This window comes from Nomascus leucogenys, chromosome 2 (genome assembly GCF_006542625.1).
Source record: "Nomascus leucogenys isolate Asia chromosome 2, Asia_NLE_v1, whole genome shotgun sequence".
NCBI lineage: Eukaryota > Metazoa > Chordata > Mammalia > Primates > Hylobatidae > Nomascus > Nomascus leucogenys.
This window is the reverse complement of record NC_044382.1, coordinates 92994632-93019765: the sequence shown is the minus strand read 5'-3', so window position 1 is coordinate 93019765 and position 25134 is coordinate 92994632. Positions and strand designations below refer to the sequence as shown.

The window sequence follows — 25134 nt, the reverse complement described above, 5'->3', positions numbered from 1 at the left end:
GTTTATGGCTATACAGCATTTTGAAGGTAGAGGCAACAACATTTCTTAATGAGTTAGATGCAGGGTGAATGCATATAGACCCTTATGCTCCAAGGGATAGCATAGGCACAGGCAGGTAGGAATGTCATGCTCTTATAAAAATTGAAAGGTCTGAAAAGCACAGGTTTCTGAATCAAAAACTGCACTTTTTAGCCCAGAGGTGGGCTTAGGTAGCTCCTGTGAGAAGAGGTAATTTTCTCCTTGAAATTTCCCAGGTTCTCCTCTAGTATATAGATCAAAGAGAATTTGGAACCTTCAAGTTCTATGACATAAAGCTTCTTCAAAATTATTTTATCTAGAAAAAATATCACATCAAGTTTAATAGAATTCCTACTGTGGTCATGGGGGCAAGCCTCATTCTTCATCCAGAAGATATTTAATCTTCCACAATATGGTTATCCTTCTAAGCCCAAAGGGCAGTCATTCTTTGCTGCTTGCCAATTTCCTATTAGAATTCAGCACATCTGTAGAAACTATCAGAATGTCTTGTACAATCAGGCAAGGATATTGTTTAGCTGCTTATTTGGAAATTACCGAGTGTACATGTTTATAACTGATTTTTTAAAGACTGAATATGCAATCCTAAATCCCTTTACTTCATTGTTTGTGACCTACTTCAATTAGGTCACACAAAAAAATCGCATTAAAAACTTTACTATACTGATCAGGTAGAAGACAAACATTCAAATACTTCTAGTAAAGTATTTGTTCATCTGAAAATCTTTTACACTTGATAACACTGATCTTAAAGAGGGACAGTTCAGACCTACTGTATTTAAGTAACATAATAACTTCTGTAACTAATATTTATAGTAACTTCTCTAATTAATCATTTAAGATACTATGTTTATTGACAAAAGACTTCTCTATTGCATATTATTTCTCTGTATGCTAATGGCCTTTCATATAAGAGAAATTGTATTGGTAATAAGAAAAGATAGTGGAAAGAAATAACTGAAGGCATCTTGTACTGAAGATGTGAACCTCAGCTTTTTTGTCCATCCAGATGGTGACATTGTGATCATTTTACTCAGCATATTTTACTTGTATCATGAAAACACTATAAATATTAAATCACAGCATAGTCAAACCTGGATTATTGCCACTTCTTTTAATGACTCTGTGACCATATTCTGTATAGTATCACAGTGGCAGTGTCCAAAGACAGTGATATTAAAGTGTAATTTTTTATCATTTCAATCAAACTGAGGGGATCTAAAATGTCTAATAACTTTCATGAAGGAAGCCTTACTGTTTTATGAGCTACAGTCAATCTTTAACAAAATTTCCTACAAAATTGTCAGTGGGTATGATTTCTTTTACAGGAAATGTAGTGAAATTGCCCATCTATATTCATATGATTAATGTAACATGGAATTTACAAATTTAAATGCATAATGCTGGAAAAGTAGAAATAAAGATTTTTATAGTAACACAAATCTGTGCTACATACATTTAATATATTCATGGATTATAAAATGAATTGTGTTCAATAGCTCAACATTTTTAATTGGGTTTGCAATTATAATAAATTGTTACGCACATTTTTTAAGTGGATTTTTAGACTTCTCAAATATTTGAGTCTACATTTTCGTGTCTACTAGAAAGCATACAGAGAAGCTTTTTACACAAGGAATAATGTTATTTCTAAATGGCTTTTTGGTTTTTTCTTCCACACATTGCTTATCCCTGTGGGCAAATCTTTGTAGAGATTTTCTCATCCTAGGAGTAAAACGGTTTAAACTGGCTTCTCTAGTCAGATTGATCTTACAGGAATCAGTTTTAGATGTGTAGTCAAGCAAATGGACTTCTAAGGACAGCAAAAATGAGAGCACAACACTGATAGCACTACCAGCAAGACAGATCATGAAAAACAAAACAAGATGACCAAAAAGACACTAGGTAAATATGAAAACATGTATAATTTCTCAGTGTATTCTTTTACTGTCTTTCTTTCATTTTGGCCAAATATCACGCATTTCATTCTCCATGTTTTTACTTTTACTTCTCCAGGCCAAATAAGCCTTCTTTTGGAAGCAATAGGTATTGGCAGTTTCTCCAACTTGACTTTTTACTTTTTTAAAAAATGTGAAAGTGGTTCCCTATATAAGCAAAAAGATCAACCAGAATATTATTTGGTATAAAATAATGCCACTTAAAAGGAGAACATTTTCTCCTAAAATGTGTTTTTCCTAAAACACTTTGCCAGTATATTCCGTTCATGAAGTTATGAACATTTTCATTCAGCAAATATCTGTTGGGTTCTGCAGGAAAACAGAGAGGTGTTATATAAGAAATATAAACCGGAAATCTCACATTTCCAGGAGCATAACATGTATTCCAAATGATGCGATGTGTACATGTTAAATTGTTCATTAATACCACAAAGCAGTAATGTGCCAGAATGATACCACATCCCTGCTAATGTTTTTCCTGCCTCTCTGGATGTTGCCTTTCCTAGACCATATCTAGCTATTAAATTGAGTCTTGATCCTGGATTCTTTGTTCTTTTCTTTATATTACCTCTAAACTTTCAGTAGGCAACTATATCCTTACCCACTAATTGCCATCTATATCCACAAACACTAACATTAAATATCTCCAGGCCACGCTCTCCTCTGCCTACTTCTTACCTCTTTTTGAATAATATATCCATAAAGCTTACTCATGATCCTCTCTTTCAATCTAGACCCTCTTCCAGTGTTGCTGTTTCAGTGAATGGCACCAATATTCATCCACTGACACATGAAATCTAGAAACAGAATAGTCTTCTTCGACCCTTCTCTGTCCAATCTGTCCACTTCCATCCATACCTACCAGCCCACCACTCTAATCCAGACATCCTATCACACTTCACCTGGACAAGTACGATGATTCTTAACTGCTCTATTTTCATCTTTGAAAATAGATCCTTTCAAAGTATTCTCCACATAGCAAACAAATCACCTTTAAAATTGAAATTTAGTCTAAATGTATTCATGTGTCCATAAAGCTGTTTTGTTTTGTTTTGTTTTGTTTTTCTTAAATGCATGGCCTTTGAAGGCTGCCTGGTTTGGTCCCTGTTTCTTTATCTTTGCTGTGTCTGTTCTAGCTACACTAGTCTTACCACAGGCCCTTTTTCTTGCCCTGCTTCTCCTTCCACATACCTACAAATGAAATACTCATTTCTTTCTTACCTTAGCTGTTACTTGGTTTCCAGCTTCTAGTCTATGCTTCACTTCTTCAGAGACCCTCTTATTAATAGGTTATTGGGTCACAGGAGACCTTTCGTTCATGACACTTACATTTTCTTATTTGATTATCACATTTCTTTACAATTTCATTTCTTTATGTGATTATTTGTTTGGAGTCAGTCCTCTCGTCTACTGACGTTTCACAAGATTAGAAGGTGCACCTGTTTTGTTCACCTTTGTAACCCTAGTACTTAGCACTGTGGAACACAATAGAAGCTCTAAATATAAACTGAATAACTATATCAATAAGTGAACAAATGAACCAATGGATGGAAATAGTATGTAACATGGCAATAGAAAAACTTGTGAAGGGAATAAAAATAAATAATAGAGGAGAGTTGATATGAAACTGGGCTACCTAGGAAGGAAAAGGACATCAGGAAAAGAGGAGGTGAAGAAAGGCATTTGGCATTTAAAGCTGCAGAGTCATTTGAGCAAAGTTCTAGGAATACAAATGAACTTTAGGTGGTAGAATGGTAAATTAACCAAGTGAGGCATACTGGTTCATTATCATGAACAGGGGAGGTAACATTGAAGACATAAGATTAGTTTAAATTTATGGACTTTGGAATAACAGGCTGTAGGAGCTAACAGAAGCTTTTTGATTAGGTTTGTATGGTGGGTAGCTATGGAGGATGTGTAAGAGAGGGAGATCAGTTAGGACACCATCCCAATAATATAGTTTATTGGATGCATCATTTTAAGCATCCATTCAAGGGTAAAAAAATCTTATGATTTTGCAATTATTAAGTGTTTCTGAAGGAAAAGCTGCTTTCTTGGAATAAAATACTTCAATTAATCTTTTTAAAAACAACAGCAGAAAAAGTATTTTGACTAATGAGTAACTACTTGGTGTTGTTCTGGGAAACTATTTTGAAAGCGTGAAGTTAATGGCTATAACCCTAAGTGCCTTTAATTTAGTTCAGTGTGATAAAGCCCCTCACATATTTTCTTAGTTTTAAAATTCTTATTTAGTTTGTCTATGTAAAGTGATATATCCATAATGAGATAGTAGAAACTTCAGTGTATTTACTTAGCTCCTTTGTACCACATTCATCATCTGTGATTTGACATGGATTCAATATGATAAGAAGTAAAAATGAAAACAAAGTTAACTGTTGCTGTTTTGCATCAATTTTGCTGTTCCTTTTTTTAAAAAAAAATTGATTTGCTTTAGTGACCTTTTCTGTGTTTGGGCAAGCATCCCTTAAGCTTTCATGCAGTGATTATAAGCAGGCATTATGTACTGTTTGACATGGTCATTACTTAATGCTCACTTAACAGAATTCTACAAGACCAAATTATCACAGTGGGTGAAGGAACAGATGGCCAGCTGGCCAGAATCCATGCCTGCTTTGTTTTATTCCTCCTCAAATCTGCCACAAGGAAGCCACATGTGAGACCTGAGGAAGCAATCTAAACAGTAACTCGCCTGTCCAGCTGTGCTTCCAATGTTCTCAGCTGTGAAGTCTAGGTAGGTGCCATTCCCATATGAGTGCAGCAGGAACATCTCCTGCAGGAATCTCTCTGCTTCATGATTAAGATGGCAGTCATGGAGGACAGATGCCAAAAGTAAAAATAGAAATCCTTTCCTCCACCTCCTGCCACTGCCTTCAAGATCAAAAATCACTATGCTATATTACAGGAGAAAGAACTGTAGCTTTGTGGAAATAGTATACTTATTTTTAACACACTTTGTTTATAATTATAAAATTATCCAAAATCTGATATTTTACAGATTGCTACAACATTCAACAAAGAAAATTAGACTTGGCTGAAGCTTAACATTGAGTTGTTGAAACCTGCTAGTATAAATGAAAAAGGATTACTGATATTTATATCCAATCTCTAAATTTTTGGTTTCTGTTATGGATTATGATTTGCAATTTGGATTATATACTGACATTTCTAAAATTAGTAATAATTTTAAGTCAATCATCACACATATATGAAACAATATCAAAATATTTAGCTCTTCATTAGGGACTATGAGGGTACAAAAATATAAGGAGTGAAGGTTCCTGTGCAAAACTAATTTAGAATTGAGTGAGGGAGACAAAAGAGATCTATGGAATAATTAGAGGATGAAGCAATGAAAAGTGAGATGCTAATCATGAAGTATAGGTGGCAAAGTGAGTAGGAGCCTGAAAAAGGTGAAGCGCTGTCAGAGAAAGCTTGATGAAGAACATGCAATTTTTGTAGTTGCTTAGAGACACTATGTGAAATAGTGAAATTGCATGATGCCCCGAAACTTGGGCTCAGATATTTGTTTATTTATATAATACATGTATACATATATACACATATATACACATACATATACATGTGTGTGTATATATATATATATGCGTGTAGAAATACTGGTCTCTGCTCTGTCTTTAACTTATGCCCTGTCTAATTGATATGTAGAAAATGAAACAAACTATGGTAGCTAATGGCAAACCTGGGTGATATCTTAGGACTTTGCACTGCAAGCTGATGTGTATTCTCTAACTTTAATTGTATTGGGTAATGAATAGCTTGTGAGTTCTGACAGATATACTTCTTAAAAAAGTGATTTGCAGGATTTTGTTTGGAAATAGCTCCCTGATCTAAAAAGAAAGACTTTTTAAGGAATTTTCTTAGCTTGAGGAAAATTATTTGATGTGTGCTTTATGAGTTATGTTGGATTACATTTATGGTCTTTAAAGTTTTTACAAGAAACTTTGCATGGAAATCATTATTGTTATTCTGTAGGCCATCAGGAAACATAAAAATATGTTGATTATCAACATAGCCCATAGTTTTGCCATCTATGTTTCTCTTAGATTATAAGAGTGTTTATGTTTATCCCATTGGCCAAAGATTTCAAAGTGCACCTGGGCCTTATATTACTAAATTCAAAAATGATAACTTAATTTTATATGGTATTCACTAATTCACAAAAGGCTTCTGTATACTAGCTTTATTATTATTAAGTATATTATGTCAGCTTTAGTTTTCTTAGTCTTTGAAAGAAAACCAAGCAGCAACATTGTTTTTGTCATATGTTCATTACACATTTTTATGTAAGCAGTAACATCACACAGTCAGTAAATATTATTGGCCAACTAAAAGATGCCCAAAATTAGACAGCATGTTTTGAAGGATAAAAAATATATATGCAGAATGACTGCAGAGTATTGATATAGAGTTCTGTTTGAGTAATAAAACATTCTGAACTGAGAATTTCCATTATGCAAGTCGTGGTTTAAGGAGGTTGTTTTTGCAGCAATGTGCAAGATGAATGTACAGGGGAAAGAAATGGGAGACTGCCTCTTAACAAAGTGTAGCTGTAGCAATAGTTACCACTTTGTAAAATGATAGATCTTTTGCTATGATTGGTTATTAATTTTCTTTAAAGTCATATTAATGTTTAATAAGATATTTATTCATTGAAGAAAAGGAGATATCAACTACTGTGCCACAATGATTACCTATCATTGTGGAATTAATATATAAAGACTTTCTCAGAAAGTTGCTGAGTGCCTGAAAAACTACTGCCATCAGCAAGCCCAACTCTAAACAATAGTTTAAGTGGATGAAGATTAACCCCAGGAAGTCTTCCTCATTTCTTAATGCGTCCTCCTATCATGCAGTGCCAGGCTCTCCTTGATGTCCCCTGGCTGCCCAATTCTGGATTCTACCTAGTTACTGCCCCAAATTTAGACTGCTCTCCTGATCTCCAGCACCATGAAAGCTTATCCACCACTACTCTGTGACGAGAACCAAGTAAAATTAATTTTAGCTAGGATTTTAATTATTGATAATATGAGTGCTTTGCCAGCTGATTCTAATACATAAAACTCTGGTTTACTTAATCAACTCCAATGCTATAACAAAACAACTACACAGGAACCATAAGATGGGTTAAATAGTGCTCCCTACCCCCAATTCATGTATACCAGGAATCCTGAATACAACCTTATTTGTAAACAGGGTATTAGTTTGCTAGGGCTTCCATTACAAAATACCACAGACTGGGTAGATCAAACAACAGACATTTGTTTTCTCACGGTTCTAGAGGCTCTGGAGATTTGGTTTCTTCTGAGACCTTTCTCCCTGGATTGCAAGTAGCTGCCTTCTTGCTGTGGCTTCACTTGGCTTTTCCTCTGTGTGGCAGAATCACTGGTGTCTCTTTTATGTGTTCAAATGCCCTATTCCTATAAGGACACCAGTCCAGTTGGATTAAGCCCACCTATATGACCTCATTTAACCTTAATTATCTCTTTTAAAAAGTCCTATCTCCGAATATAGTCACATTCCGAGGTCCTGAAGATTAGGGCCTCAACATATAAGTTCTGGGGGGGACACAGTTTAGCCCATCATAGGGCCTTTGTGGGTAAAGATTGTTAAGGATCTAAAGATGAAGACATTGGATTTACGGTGAGTTCTTATAAGAAGAGGAGAGAAACAATTAGAAGAAGGCCTGTGAAGACAGGCAGGGATTCATGTTTTGCTGCCATAAACCAAAGAATGCCAGGAGCCACCTGAATCTGGAATAGGCAAGGAAGAATTTTTTCCTAGAGGCTTCAGAGGGAGTGTGGCTCTCTTGATATCTTGATTTCAGATTTCTAGCCTCTAGAACTCTGAAAGAATAAAATTCTATTGTTTTAAGCTACCACATTTGTGGTATATTTTTACATTAGCCTGGGAATGTAAACAAGGACAAGGACCTCTAAATCATCTCCACTGGTCATCTCAGTGCCTTCTTACAGACAGATGTATATAAAGATAGTCTAGTATTAATTCTTGAGGAGAAAATTTATCAACAGATTTTGAGGGGGGGAAAAATCTCTGTCTTCAGGTTTCAATTTTTATAATCTATCCAAATGCTTTTTTGTTCAATGAAAAATATATTAAATTTACTGATTCTCCACTACAATGGAATGTTTGAGATTGTATCATAAAATAGTTTACGTCTTTCCTCATATTCAAAATATTCATAGATGATTTTTATCCTCAAATGGCTGAATTTTGCACATTTACATTTACAAAGGAGGAAGAGTACAAAGGAGAAGGAAAAAGAGCAGGACGAGAAGCAACAACTAGTGTTTAAAAAACAGTTTGCAAACGTCAATCATATGAGCATTCCCAGAATAATTTCTTTCTTTACAGCTGGTTTTAAAATAGAGTGACAGTGGCTCAAAATGGCAACTGCCAAAATGTTAAAAAATTATTGAATGTAAAGGCAACACCGAAGAAAACTTCGATATGTTTTTAACACCAGAATTTGGAGCAAAATTTGGGGTCATAGCTATTCCTATTTTATTCTACTGGTAAACAACTAGTAAAAACTATGCCATTGCAACTGCCTTACTGGCATTTCCTTACTACATAAAGTGTACATTTATTTTGATATCTAACTGGCAATGTTTTGGAGGCATATTTTTAAAAAATTGACCAAAGCCTAGTACATATTATCACAGGAGAATGTTAACCTATTCACTTTCTAATAATCTGCTTATGTACTATAAGTTATTCATGATTTCAGGCATAGTCTCTAAATGTGTAAGAAGCTAATCATATTACACATATGGAACTAACTCTAACTCTACTATTGGAATTGTGAGGAGATAGATGCAGAAAAGTAGCAAACCATCTAGATCTACGCTTTTGTGAGCAATTAATCTTGTTGACATACTTATATGAGCTTGCATAAAAAATGCCTGGAAAGCATGCTGTTCAATTCAGTTGTTCATTAATATTGATCATATGCTGTCCCCATTGTGTTAGGAGCTACTTAAAGATTACCTGCAAAAGTATTACAGCATTATTGATTTTAAAACTCCCTAAAGCCTCTTGTATCTTGAAAGTCCATTTATGCTTTCATTGTTAAGAGTGATATTACCATTGTTGTCTAATCAGATAATTTCGAATTTTATGAATACTAATCAGAACACAAGCTCATAGTCACCACTCTGTATACTTCTTCTGTATGCCCTAATGAATAGAAAGACAAACTTCTTTACAAGACTTTTGAAGTGAAAAGCAATTGAGATTGCCCTGGTCTTCTATCTTTTTGTTTTACAAGCTCTGAGTGGTTGAGTAATACTCATTTGTTCTCAAACTTTGATCTGCTATTAAACTGTTTCAAAGCTGTGCGAGAGTGATATATATGTGTGCTTGTATGTGTGTGTGTGTTCTGGTATGTTACAGAAACTATATGAGATGCCTCAAATATACTGTAGTTTTCGCTGCTAAAATTAAGAATATGGCCGATTCTTAATTTTTATGTTTTAATATGATGCCACTAGGAAATCCTAGAATTAAATTTCCAGGAACCATTATATGAACAAAGAATTAAATTTCCAGGAACCATTATATGAACAAAGAAAAGTATTAATACCAAGCATAGTATATTCACAGCAAAGGATAGCCATTGAAATTACCTTAAAAAATGAGATACATAAAGTGGATAACTAAGGATATTTTTCTGATGTGAGATTTGTCTTTCAGCTGCTGACAATTTTAATACCATACAAAGTGCTTATCCCAGATTACTAGCAGAGACCAGCATGTAAAGAGTACCTAATGAATAAATGTTGTTTAACCGGAAATTAGGGGGGTAAACACCTTCTGTAACATACTGGGCAGTGTCCATTTCTTTCTTATCCTCCCAATATAAGCAACACTCTATGCTATAGGTGATTATTATTACTCATAGTGTTACAAGACCTTTACATATTACTTTAGTAATATGTTTTTTTCAGTATTAAAATAGAGAAGATTATGGAATGGGGGTAACCCCAAAGACAAAACTTCTCCAGGATCTCTAATTCTCATATGAATAGCCTGCTTATTATCACTTGGGGCAATAAAACTGGAAACTGTTGCTGTTGAGCATCAAACATAACTTTTGGCTAGGAAGCAAATTTTGTAAGTTGAGACCTTGGACTACATTTATTATGTTATCTTTATATACTAACTTGTATTCTGATCATTTTATCTTGCTCATACATAAAGTGAATGTTTTTATTTATATAGAAATAATTAAATTAGGTGACTCAAACAGTTAATGAGATTATACAAGTTACATTTTTCTTGATTATGTATTTGCCAAAGAATTAAGATACATGTAATCATTATGCAAAAGTACACATTCTAATGGTCTGTTATTTACAATTCAGTGTAACACATTTGAAGCTTAAACCATATTAGAGACAAAACACATTGGAATCTAATTATAAATTTAAAGGACTAGAAGCTTGAAAGGTGTAGAAAGGTTCCAGAAAATATCTAACTTAATTATTGAGTGAAAATCCAAAAGAAAATGATGTCATAAACCTAAAATTAGAATACAGTGTAGGCAGCAAATATAATTTTTTCCCTCATTATTGCCATATCCTTGTTTATTCAAAATGTATCAAAAACCTACTGTGTGCCAACATAAGTCTTCCCACACACAATTTATGGTCTACTAGGGAAAAACAATAGGAAACCATTCATTTCAACACTCTGTCATGAGTACTTGAAAAAAGTCTGTACAAGGCACATAACATCAGTCTCACATTATAATTACAGAGTCTATCTCTGTTCCTAATATCTAATACACTGTGATCCATTTCCTGAAAATATTCTGAAATGTTTCCATTTGTGGAGGCTTTGGAGTCCTGTATTATTTATAGGAATGTGCTTAGTGAATTCATGCTGATTCCGTTTACGTCTGTGAAGACTAACATTTGAATACACAGATTTTCAACATGGTAGGAAATGTGGCTTAATGGAAAGGGCATGGACTTTATAGTTAGGCAGAGTGTGTTAAAATATATGCTTTTTCAGATGGATGTGTTACTTATCCTCTCTGACCCCGTTTTATTGCCTCTAAAACAAGATTATAATCTTACAAGGCATTATAAAAATAATATGTATACTCATATTGTCTAGCATGTATGCAAGGGACTCTAGAAAGGTTTAATCTTTGACCCTTTTGCTTTACTCCATCCTCATCTGTTAAATGAAAATTGCTGAATTTCTTGGAGTAGGAAAAATAACAGCAGCCGTAACGTCTGAAACACGTAATCATTTTCTAAAATCCAAATGTCAGCCAAGGTCATGATGTCTTTTGGCGTGTAAATAAAATGAGCTCCAATGTACCAATTCACATCATCTAGAAATCCCAGAGGTTGCCCCAAGATTGCTGGACAGGCTTCACCTGTGCCCTCAGGAAGTGTCCAAATGTTTGGGACTTAAGAAACTGCTGTTCGCTCTATCTTCAGCTTCCTGAACCCATTGGATTCTTGAATCTCTTGGGCATCACATGCAGCAATACTTTTCCTCTTCTGCCAGGATAAGCCACATCAATAGTATAGCCTTTTCCCCTTGATTTCCCCAAGTACCACTCACAGGCTTGTGTGTTTAGCAGCTGTTATTATAGAGCTAGATGCTCCAGCAGAAGCAATTCACATAGTATCTGTGCAAACAACTTAAACCTGAATTTTGGACATTACAATTTCTTACTAGCTACTTTTCATCACATATTACAGCCTCCCAGCACATTGCATGACTTCTCTCTCTCCTTGAAGACTTTATTTCTGCCTTTCCTTTTAGAATTTCTGCTTCTCAGTCTTCTGCATGCATTCCCCAGTTCTTCCCTTTATTTCGCAGATCCATTTAGGTCATCTTGCTCTTCTCACCTTCTAGCCAAGTTTCACTTTCACAAAGACACAGTAGGCTTGAGTAAATAGCATCATGGATTCCTATTTGCCCCATTTTTGTCAGAGAGACTTCCATTGATTGACCTCCTTCCTTGGAATCACTGGTTGTTTTGTTGTTGTTGTTGTTGTTGTTCTTGTTTTGTTGTTGTTGTTGTTTTTGAGATGGAGTTTTGCTCTTGTAGCCCAGGCTGGAGTGCAATGGCACGATTTTGGCTCACTGCAACCACCATCTCCTGGGTTAAAGCAATTCTCCTGCCTCAGCCTCCGAAGTAGCTGGGATTATAGCCATGAGCCACTACCTGGCTAATTTTGTATTTTTAGTAGAGACGGGGTTTCACTATGTTGGTCAGGCTTGTCTTGAACTCCTTGACCTCAGGTGATCCACCCACCTCTGCCTCCCAAGATGCTGGGATTACAGACATGAGGCACCGCACCTGGCCTGGAATCACTATTTTAACTGCTCTCAAGAACTCGCAGAGGACTTACTGTTTCAGTCATTTTCTATTCCTCCCTCGTCCAACCCTGTAAGTGTGAAGGAGCATGGAAGAGACTTATTTTCTCTGTGATGTAAATTACTCCACTCTCAGTAATTTCTTACCAGTTTTGGTTTAAATAACTATTTTTCCTCCTAGGAACAAGTCCTTAAACCTAATTTTTCTCATATTAAGTGGTTTCTAGGGAACATTTCTGAATTCGTATTTAGTTTTTTTCCTCACCTGCAAAATTGAAAAGTTGGATTAAGTGATCGGACTTAATCCAAGGACTCTTATTTGCTTAAAGTTATACAATTTTTGACTATAATTATTTATATATTTTTTTCTTTAGCGGTTATATGCTTGGCTATCAGTTATCAGTTAGTTTTAAAATCCATCATTTTTACTCTCATTTGAAGTGAATTGATGAGTCAAAACTCTAACATCACTATCATTTCATTCTCCCCTCCCCAGTTAGTTGATGCTCTGAGGGGTATAGGTTTTGGAATCCCAGATTCTTAGTCTGAGACCTCAATCTGTCAGTGGTAGATATTGATTGAGAAGTATTATATAATCTTTCTGACCCTCAGTATTTAAAAAAAACTGTAAAAGAGAATCATAATGACAAATACCTAAGTTATAGTAAAGAATAAGTGAGATGATTTATGTGAAAAGAGTTTATAAATTGTAAGGCACTATCAAATGTTAATTAATTGTGAGGAGGGAAGAAGTGGAAACAGAAAGAGGAGAAGGAGAGATAGGTTCTGTAGCATGATTTTCATTTTGTAGCAATGAAAGAAAATGGTTCAAATTATTCTATAACTAGCCATTGGTCATTCACCTTCTTTCCTGTCTCAAATACTGGCAATGTACCACCTCAAAGGCAGGTGTTGGATAATTTAATTGATATGTGCTTCACAGCACAACACTGTCTACTTAAATAAATATATTATTTTTAATTGGTGTGGTGCTGACAAAAAAAAATCACAGATCTCTTGGATCTTTTTTACTTTTCGAAAATCAGCCCTATCGGGAAGTCAAGGTCCGGGAACTGTACAGTTGCTGCGTTGTTTCCTGTTCCATGTGTTTCTTTATTAGACTCTACAACCATTGAATTTCATGACATTTTAAACGGAAAGAAATGGAGGGTCAAATACAGCTCTCGGAAGAAGAGATAGATTCATAAAATCTTGCCTCAGTGCAGGACAAAGTTGCCCACCTTCTAAGTGCTTCCCACCTATGGTTGAGGTCCAATTGCAGTGCTTGAAGTGATGCTGGTGATTTTTTTTTTCCTATTCACAAGTTGTTGTTTTTTTTTAACGTTTAGTTTTTTGAGACAGGGTCTCATTCTGTCACACAGGCTGGCGTGCAGTGGTGTGATCTTAACTCACTGCAGCCTCAACCTCCCAGGCTCAAACAATTCTCCCACCTCAGCCTCCTAAATAGCTGGGACTACAGATGCACACCACCATGCCTGGATTTTTGTGTGTGTGTGTGTATTTTTTGTAGAAGTGGAGTTTCACCGTGTTGCCCAGGCTTGTCTCGAACTCCTGGGCTCAAGCAATCTGCCTGCCTCAGCCTCCCAAAGTGCTGGGATTATAGGCGTGCACCACCTCGTCCAGCCCTTGTTTTTATTAGTGGCTTTGACCCATGCAGGAGGAGTCATTCTCTATAGCACTCTCTATTCAATACCCTTGCCCCAACCCAGTTGACTCAAGTTATTGTTATTCATTTGTCCAGCTCTTCTATCTTGCTTCTTGTTTCAGCTGAACATACTCACTCCTTTTCTGAACGAATCCTCTAGGGCTCTCAAAATCACCTCTTCATACATAGTCAGATACTTAGTTTAATTACCCTTGCTTTCCTTTTCTAATATGTACATCTTAACTTCCTCTTCAGTGGCTTTTCTTTTCCTTATAAATATGTTCTACTCTCTCCAATTAAAATCAGTGCAGACTAAATTAGAGAAAACTATAGTTTTTTGTATTTGTCTTTTTTCATCTCCCAGGGAGAGCTTTTCCTTCCTTCAACTTGACTCTTCCCTTCTTCACAATCTCAAGTCTGGATTCTGTCCTGAGTCAATTAACATCCTCCAGGAAAAAGACTGTAAGATAGAATTAAAAGTGTAAAAGACTTTTTGGGGGAATGTCTGTGATGCACAAAGGGGAGAGAGAGCAAGAGTAGATAGGATGAGCCTACAGACCTTGACATAGCCTGTTACTTTGAAGGGAGAAAAGGAAGGAGGGAACATTGCATAGAAAAAGTCTCAAACTGCTATGGTTTTAAGAAAAATCTCAGCCACACCACTGGGGCACCTCAAGAGTACAGAATGTTCATTAGAGAAGTCCCAGGTCAGTCATGACTGGCCCAGCTAGCTCTATGCCCGTTTGGTATTTAGTTTTTGGCTGGGGAGCCTGGCCTTAAAATAAATGCTGCCACAGCAGATCCTGTGGTTCAGTAGCTGAATGTTGTCAGCTAACCACACTCCTGGCAGCTGGTTTTCTCCAAGAGAACTCTGAGCAGCACCACACTTTCATTAGCAGCCACAGGTACTAAATAATCTGCTGTTACTTTCTCAAGTTTAAAAATGACCATCAGCCCCTCTTCTCTAAGTATGCAACTTTTGATGGACTGCTCGTTTTAGATTGGCAGAAAATGTGCTTCCCCAGAGGTATGCTCCACCATAAACTCATAGTCTGTAAAAGCTTTGCAACCAGCTATCCAATTCACTTGGTTTATGTGGTTACAGCCATATGCTGCTTGCACCAGCAGGGGACAAAAATTGTAGAGTTGTGAATACAACTCCAGAAATTGCTATTCAGTATTACTTTTTAAACACCCAGAAGGTATTCTACAATTCAGAAATTTTAATAATATCTAATTTAATGCTAATAATTTTTTGAGTGCTTTACATGTGACAGACACTGTTCTGGGTATTTTATATGTGTGAACTCTTTTCATCTGTATTATAACCTCTTAAGGCAAATTTTTTAGTATTGACATTTAACAGAAAAGGAAACAGGCACAGAGAAGGTAAGTAAATCTCTCAAGACTGCATGGCTGTGAAGTGGTGAAATCAAGATTCAAACCCAGGCCATTAGTCTCCAGAGCTCATACAACCAGTACATTTACTATGCCACTAATATCTAGAACACTTTTTTCTGTAAAATTATTAATTGCAAAATGTTGACCTAATGTCTACTTTTAAGCATATGCATCAAGCTGAAATATTTTTTTCTGTCTTTCAGGTCCCTGCATTCCTAATCCATGCCATAATGGAGGAACCTGTGAAATAAGTGAAGCATACCGAGGAGACACATTCATAGGCTATGTTTGTAAATGTCCCCGAGGATTTAATGGGATTCACTGTCAGCACAGTAAGTTATTCATAGTCATTGTACTTTTATTATTGATTACAAAGTATACAAGCCATTGTCATTCTTGTTTGTAGTAGAATCATAGAATCTTAGAGCAGAAGAGAGCCCTGGCATTTGGCTAATGCTGCTTCTCTCCCATGGAATACACCGTGTCCACAATGGAGGAGTCCTAGACTGTGTTTCAATCCTCCCAGTGGCATGGGAGGCTTGTAGTCTTCTGGTCATCCCTTTTTATTATTGCCCCACTATCCTTGCCAAAAGGTGCACTTTACATTAAACTGTTATCTATATCTTTCACATTTGTCCGAAAGCCACATCCTTTAAGTTTCCCAAAAATTATTCTGGTGATTAGGTTCAGAGATGATACCCAGAAAAAACAAAACAAAACAAAACAAAACAAAAACTGCCACCCTGCCGTTAAGCCAGTTTTCTACTTCTTACATGTTGGCATTTTTAGTGTGAAAATCTTTGAAAGCTCAATAAGTATGCTACCTGCACTTCTTTTTTTAATCCCAATTCTTATTTATCTTGGAAGGTTAAAGAAAATAGATCCCACTAGTGATGATTTCTTCTTAGAAGGAGGGATGAACGTAAAATGCCAAATGAATGGTGTGGTGCCTTAGCACTGTAGGTGTTCAGCAAGCAGAGGGGCCACAGCCAACTCTAAGCTGTCAGGGAGATTCTCACAGAGGTTGCCACATGCAAGCTGAGTCTTGAAGGAGAGACAGAATGTGGATCAGAGACATGGGAATGACACATAGTAGGAAGAGTGGAGAAGGAATAGGCAAGCCATGATTACTGTATTGATGGGTGAGACAATGGTATTAAGAACGATAAGGCAAAGCTGGATTTGTCAGCTAGAGCGATATCCAAGCACCAGCAAAAAACAGAGTGCCTTCTGGCTCTGTGACTTTGGGAGCATCTTGTACTTTTCTGGAGACATGCCATGGCCAAAAGTTTGTAGAATTTCCATAGAAACCTATTGTAGTGCATGGGCATGTGTGCTTTGTATAACTGGCATCTAAACTGCTTGGAATTGTCCCTAAAAGCTCAGACCACCAACAAAGAAATGAAAAGCTATTGATTTTTCTCAAGTTGGGCCCAGAGGTGCCAAGGCGCTAGGTCTCCCTGATGGTAGCATCACTGCTCAGCCTTCACACATGGACACTTCAAAACAGCCCTGGAAAGATAAAGATAGGAGCCCAGAATCTCAGGAGCCTTGATGTTCACTTAATCCCATGAGGACAATGTTACTTACCCTTACTTACCCTGTGATGTGGCATCAGAGGGAGTGCCCAGAGGGAAACAGACTGGCCACCCCAAATCTTTTCTCTCATAGCTTCATACTATATTCAAACAAGCTTGTAAATACTATATTCAAACTATAGCTTCATACTATATTCAAACAATATATAAAATATAGCTTCATACTATATTCAAACAAGTTTATAAATTAATATCATTTTGTTGAATTTCAATACATTTCAAAGCACAAAGAAATCTTTCCGCTTAATACATCTGACCATCCCCACAACAAGATTTTAAACCCATGTTAGGAATTGCAGTGGGAAGCTCAAGGCTAAGAGATTCAATTCAGAATTTGGATTTTGTTGTCTAAACCACCTGGTCCCTATTTTCTGCATTGCATTATTAGAAGCAACAGAAAACAGAGGAAAAACGACTGGACTTGGGAGCAGAAATCTAGATTTGAGACCTGACCTTTACAGTTATTAAATAAGTGACCCTGAGCCAGTCATTTGATCTTTCTGTGATTTTAGACGTACAAATTGGAGAATTGAACTGGAAATTGATGGTCTTTGGTTCATATAAGCCATGAGTATTATGAATAAATGGATAGCTTACTCACTGTACAAAGGTTAGCAAGCCTTCCTCTTTCTAGCTGAAATTGAAAAGGGTGATATATTGAGAAAGCAGCTATAGAAGTGCTAGGGGCCCTGGAAGCTTCTTCAGCTAGGAAAAACAGAAAAAGAGCTCTTTAAACTCTTGCAAGGATTGCTAGGTATCTGGGTTTGTTTTTCATGGTGGTAATAGTTTTATGACCTAGATGTTTAGAACCTTGCTACTGAAAATGTGCTCATGCATCAGGATCTTCAGGAAGTTTATTAGAAATGCAGATAAACAGGCATCATCTGAAATCAACTGAATCAGAATCTGTATTTTAAAATAATTCCCAGTTGACTCTCATACACACTGAAATTTGAGAAATACTGCATAAGGCTTTGAATAGCCAAAAGTGATAATTTCATAGCTTAGCAACTGTCACGTTCAGTTACATAATAATAAATATAGGCAAAATATTTAAGGTTTGTGAAAATCAAAACTCTACTGAAAATCAATAAAAATGAGAGTTGTACAAATATAGCGTGAACATTTCATTTGGAAAAAGAAAATTAAACAATTTTTCAGACAGCTATATTGGGGGGACTTTTAAATTTTGTCCTATATGACAGAATGTTAACTAAATGTCTTTTGGAAAATAGCTAGACATTTAAAGAACTTTAAATTTCATGATACAGGAGTGACAAATATATAGTTAATAGGTCTATTTTAACAACTATTTTATCAATATGTGACAAATTGGAAAAATTATTTCCACCATCAACATTATTACCTCCATATGCTTTTTAAAATGTTTCTGGGGTTTTATCATTAATAGACTTAATTTTTAGAGCAGTTTTAGGTTTACCCAAAAATCAAGCAGAAAGTACAGAGTCCCATATATCCCTCCTCCTACACAATTTCTCTTATTAACATATCTCATTGCTGTGATACATTCGTTATAATTGATGAACCAATACTGTTACCTTATTACTAAAGTCCATAGTTTAGAGTTCACTCTTTGTATTGTATAGTTCTATGGGATTTGAAATATGTATAATATCATGTATCTACTGTCACAGTATCATATGGAACAGATTCGCTAAACTAAAAATCCCCTGTACACCTATTTATCCTTTCCTACTTCCCTCGACCTTTGCCACAGATCTTTTTACTGTCTCTGTAGTTTTTCCTTTTCCAGAATGTCATGTAATTGAAATCACATAGTATGTAGCCTTTTAAGACTGATTTTTTTTTCACTCATCAATGTATTTAAGGTTCCTCCGTGTGTTTTTAGGACTTGATAGTTTATTTACTTTTACCTCTGAGTAATAATCAATTTTATGGATGTACCATAGTTTGTTTATAAATTCGGCATTTGAAGAATATCTTGGTTGCCTCTAGTTTTGGGCAATTATAAATAAAGCTGCTATAGACATTCATGGCAGGTTTTTGTGTGGACATAAGTTTTCAACTCATTTGGGTAAATACCTAGTAGTGCAATTTCTAGATCTTATGGTAAAAGTACATTCAGTTTTGTAAAAGAAGCTTCAGATGGTCTCCCACATGGCCGTTTTGTATCCTCAGCAGCAATGCATGAGAGTCCTTCTGTTCTACATCCTTACCAGCACTCGTTGTGTTTTGGTTTCAGCTATTAGATGTCCTTTTTATGGTAATGAAAGTAGCATGAGGTTATAACTTCATAAGAATAATGATTAGTATTGGATTTGGTATAGAATTATCAAATTTTATATGTGTATATATATATTTTTTTCAAATGCCATAGAAGAATGTGAAACACACACATGCATGCGTTCACACACAGGCACGCACACACACACACATATATATACACATATACACACCTCTGTGTCTGTAAATTATAGAATGAATTGAGCACCAAAATTGTCTACAGGTCAAACTTTTCAAAAGAATTTTTAAGCAGGCAGTTTTGTGCTGACAGCTGCATTTGGGACTGGCTAGAATAATTGTATTTTCTGTATTGCCTGGTAACAAATATAATGCCGTAGAGAAAGGTTATTTCTTCACTCCCAGAACTCCTTCCCATCTTCCCACAGAAGGCATTCTGTACGTTCTTGTCTACCTGTGCACAGCTCCACAGCCTTTGTTTTTATTTTTATTTTTATTTTTCTTCTTTTTTTTTATTATACTTTAGGTTTTAGGGTACATGTGCAAAATGTGCAGGTTTGTTACATATGTATCCGTGTGCCATGTTGGTTTGCTGCACCCATTAACTCATCATTTAGAATTAGGTATATCTCCTAATGCTGTCCCTCCCCCCTCCCCCCACCCCACAACAGTCCCTGGAGTGTGATGTTCCCCTTCCTGTGTCCATGAGTTCTCATTGTTCAATTCCCACCTATGAGTGAGAACATGCGGAGTTTGGTTTTTTGTCCTTGCGATAGTTTACTGAGAATGATGTTTTCCAGTTTCATCCATGTCCCTACAAGCGACATGAACTCATCATTTTTATGTCTGCATAGTAGTCCATGGGGTATATGTGCCACATTTTCTTAATCCAGTCTATCATTGTTGGACATTTGGGTTGGTTCCAAGTCTTTGCTATTGTGAATAGTGCCGCAATAAACATACGTGTGCATGTGTCTTTATAGCAGCATGATTTATAGTCCTTTGGGTATATACCCAGTAATGGGATGGCTGGGTCAAATGGTAATTCTAGTTCTAGATCCCTGAGGAATCGCCACACTGACTTCCACAATGGTTGAACTAGTTTACAGTCCCACCAACAGTGTAAAAGTGTTCCTATTTCTCCACATCCTCTCCAGCACCTATTGTTTCATGACTTTTTAATGATGACCATTCTAACTGGTGTGAGATGGTATCTCATTGTGGTTTTGATTTGCATTTCTCTGATGGCCAGTGATGATGAGCATTTTTTCATGTGTTTTTTGGCTGCATAAATGTCTTCTTTTGAGAAGTGTCTGTTCATGTCCTTCGCCCACTTTTTGATAGAGTTGTTTGCTTTTTTCTTGTAAATTTGTTTGAGTTCATTGTAGAGTCTGGATATTAGCCGTTTGTCAGATGAGTAGGTTGCAAAAATTTTCTCCCATTCTGTAGGTTGCCTGTTCACTCTGATGGTAGTTTCTTTTGCTGTGCAGAAGCTCTTTAATTAGATCCCATTTGTCAATTTTGGCTTTTGTTGCCATTGCTTTTGGTGTTTTAGACATGAAGTCCTTGCCCACGCCTATGTCCTGAATGGTATTGCCTAGGTTTTCTTGTAGGGTTTTTATGGTTTTCAGTCTAACATGTAAGTCTTTAATCCATCTTGAATTAATTTTTGTATAAGGTGTAAGGAAGGGATCCACTTTCAGCTTTCTACATTTGGCTAGCCAGTTTTCCCAGCACCATTTATTAAATAGGGAATCCTTTCCTCATTTCTTGTTTTTGTCAGGTTTGTCAAAGATCAGATAGTTGTAGATATGTGGCATTATTTCTGAGGGCTGTGTTCTGTTCCATTGATCTATGTCTCTGTTGTGGTACCAGTACCATGCTGTTTTGGTTACTGTAGCCTTGAAGTATAGTTTGAAGTCAGGTAGCGTGATGCCTCCAGCTTTGTTCTTTTGGCTTAGGATTGACTTGGCGATGCGGGCTCCTTTTTGGTTCCATGTGAGCTTTAAAGTAGTTTTTTCCAATTCTGTGAAGAAAGTCATTAGTAGCTTGATGGGGATGGCACTGAATCTATAAATTACCTTGGGCAGTATGGCCATTTTCACAATATTGATTCTTCCTACCCATGAGCATGGAATGTTCTTCCATTTGTTTGTATCCTCTTTTATTTCATTGAGCAGTGGTTTGTAGTTCTCCTTGAAGAGGTCCTTCACATCCCTTATAAGTTGGATTCCTAGGTATTTTATTCTCTTTGAAAAATTGTGAATGGGAGTTCACTCATGATTTGGCTCTCTGTTTGTCTGTGATTGGTGTACAAGAATGCTTGTGATTTTTGTACATTGATTTTGTATCCTGAGACTTTGCTGAAGTTGCTAATCAGCTTAAGGAGATTTTGGGCTGAGACAATGGGATTTTCTATATATACAATCATGTCATCTGCAAACAGGGACAATTTGACTTCCTCTTTTCCTAATTTAATACCCTTTATTTCCTTCTCCTGCCTGATTGCCCTGGCCAGAACTTCCAGCCCTATGTTGAATAGGAGTGGTGAGAGAGGGCATCTCTGTCTTGTGCCAGTTTTCAAGGGAATGCTTCCAGTTTTTGCCCATTCAGTATGATATTGGCTGTGGGTTTGTCATAGATAGCTCTTATTATTTTGAGATATGTCCCATCAATACCTAATTTATTGAGAGTTTTTAGCATGAAGGGTTGTTGAATTTTGTCGAAGGCCTTTTCTGCATCTATTGAGATAATCATGTGGTTTTTTTCTTTGGTTCTGTTTATATGCTGGATTACATTTATTGAATTGCGTATGTTGAACCAGCCTTGCATCCCAGGTATGAAGCCTACTTGATCATGGTGTATAAGCTTTTTGATGTGCTGCTGGATTCGGTTGGCCAGTATTTTATTGAGGATTTTTGCATCAATGTTCATCAAGGATATTGGTCTGAAATTCTCTTTTTTGGTTGTGTCTCTGCCATGCTTTGGTATCAGGACGATGCTGGCCTCATAAAATGTGTTAGGGAGGATTCCCTCTTTTTCTATCGATTGGAATAGTTTCAGAAGGAATGGTACCAGTTCCTCCTTGTACCTCTGGTAGAATTCTGCTGTGAATCCATCAGGTCCTGGCTCTTTTTGGTTGGTAAGCTATTGATTATTGCTACAATTTCAGAGCCTTTTATTGGACTGTTCAGAGATTCAACTTCTTCCTGGTTTAGTCTTGGGAGGGTGTATTTGTCGAGGAATTTATCCATTTCTTCTAGATTTTCTAGTTTATTTGTGTAGAGGTGTTTGTAGTATTCTCTGATGGTAGATTGTATTTCTGTGGGATTGGTGGTGATATCCCCTTTTTCATTTTTTATTGCATGTATTTGATTCTTCTCTCTTTTCTTCTTTATTAGTCTTGCTAGCGGTCTATCAATTTTGTTGATCTTTTCAAAAAACCAGCTCCTGGATTCATTAATTTTTTGAAGGGTTTTTTGTGTCTCTCCTTCAGTTCTGCTCTGATTTTAGTTATTTCTAGCCTTCTGCTAGCTTTTGAATGTGTCTGCTCTTGCTTTTCTAGTTCTTTTAGTTGTGATGTTAGGGTGTCAATTTTGGATCTTTCCTGCTTTCTCTTGTGGGCATTTAGTGCTATAAATTTCCCTCTACACACTGCTTTGAACGTGTCCCAGAGATTCTGGTATGTTGTGTCTTTGCTCTCGTTGGTTTCAAAGAACATCTTTATTTCTGCCTTCATTTCATTATGTACCCAATAGTCATTCAGGAGCAGGTTGTTCAGTTTCCATGTAGTTGAGTGGTTTTGAGTGAGTTTCTTAATCCTGAGTTCTAGGTTGATTGCACTGTGGTCTGAGAGACAGTTTGTTATAATTTCTGTTCTTTTACATTTGCTGGGGAGAGCTTTACTTCCAACTATGTGGTCAATTTTGGAATAGGTGTGGTGTGTTGCTGAAAAAAATGTATATTCTGTTGATTTGGGGTGGAGAGTTCTGTAGATGTCTATTAGGTCCACTTTGTGCAGAGCTGAGTTCAATTCCTGGATATCCTTGTTAACTTTCTGTCTCGTTGATCTGTCTAATGTTGACAGTGGGGTGTTAAAATCTCCCATTATTATTGTGTGGGAGTTTAAGTCCGTTTATAGGTCACTCAGGACTTGCTTTATGAATCTGGGTGCTCCTGTGTTGGGTGCATATATATTTCGTATATATAGTTAGCTCTTCTTGTTGAATTTATCCCTTTACTATTATGTAATGGCCTTCTTTGTCTCTTTTGATCTTTGTTGGTTTAAAGTCTATTTTATCAGAGACTAGGATTGCAACCCCTGCCTTTTTTTGTTTTCCATTTGCTTGATCAATCTTCCTCCATCTCTTTATTTTGAGTCTATGTGTGTCTCTGCACATGAGATGGGTTTCCTGAATACAGCACACTGATGGGTCTTGACTCCTTATCTAATTTGCCAGTCTGTGTCTTTTAGTTGGAGCATTTAGCCCATTTACATTTAAAGTTAATATTGTTATTTGTGAATTTGATCCTGTCATTATGATGTTGGTTATTTTGCTCATTAGTTGATGCAGTTTCTTCCTAGTCTCGATGGTCTTTACAATTTGGCATGTTTTTGCAGTAGCTGGTACCGGTTGTTCCTTTCCATGTTTAGTGCTTCCTTCAGGAGCTCTTTTAGGGCAGGCCTGGTGGTGACAAAATCACTCAGCATTTGCTTGTCTGTAAAGTATTTTATTTCTCCTTCACTTATGAAGCTTAGTTTGGCTGGATATGAAATTCTGGGTTGAACATTCTTTTCTTTAAGAATGTTGAATATTGGCCCCCACTCTCTTCTGGCTTGTAGAGTTTCTGCGGAGAGATCAGCTGTTAGTCTGATGGGCTTCCCTTTGTGGGTAACCCGATCTTTCTCTCTGGCCGCCCTTAACATTTTTTCCTTCATTTCAACTTTGGTGAATCTGACAATTATGTGTCTTGGAGTTGCTCTTCTCAAGGAGTATCTTTGTGGCATTCTCTGTATTTCCTGAGCCTTTGATTCCTTTTTAAGAACACATTTTCTTCTTTCCTACTTTTCAAGAAAGGAGGGCTGATCTGGGAGCCTGCTGAGCCTGGAAAGAAACAGGACAGTTTAGGAGAAGTGGCCCATGTTATCACATTAGCTCAAGATAAAAAGCTCCATAATGTATATATTTTATACATATATATGTATTTTATATATATATAATATATATACATATATAATATATTGATATATTTTATGTATCAATATATTTTATATATATCAATATATTATATAATATAAATATATGTATTATATAAATATATATATTATATAAATATATATATAAAATATATATATATAAAACCACTGATAAAATTGGCCAGAAAAAACAATCAAAAACTTCCCTCTTTGTATATTCTAACTACTTTAAATCAGTTTGGTCTTAATTGTATATTAGTGATTAATGCAGTCACACATTTAACCAATATTTATTGGGGTCATGAATCACTTTTGTAACTTCCATATTTCACTTTTCTCAGAGTTAGTCAATGATATTTGCTGTTTTCATGATCATTCTTAATTGCATTAATCACATATTTGGCAATTACATGCTTTGTCTTCTATATTACACTTGTTAAACACGTAGATTACTGGCCCCACTTCAGCCCTATTGAATCAGAATTTTTGGTTGGTAGCCTGAATTTAGTTAGAAACATCCATATGATCCTTCAGTAACCCCAACTTGAGGATTACTGACTTAAGGAATGACCACTACCTTCAATCTCCAAATGATACTGGAGGAACCATGCTGTGAGGGGAGGAATTCTGGTTGGACCTGAGTTTCTGAAA

The 25134-nt window shown here is 36.2% G+C and overlaps 1 protein-coding gene across 1 annotated transcript in view; it reads left to right on the top strand.

The window, feature by feature from the left end:
* EDIL3 (EGF like repeats and discoidin domains 3) overlaps positions 1–25134 on the top strand; it is a 451805-nt gene that overhangs the window by 180029 nt on the left and 246642 nt on the right. The window contains exon 4 of the mRNA XM_003261571.4: positions 15669–15797. Within this exon, the coding sequence (XP_003261619.1) occupies positions 15669–15797 (129 nt within the window). The remainder of the gene's footprint in view (positions 1–15668; positions 15798–25134) is intronic.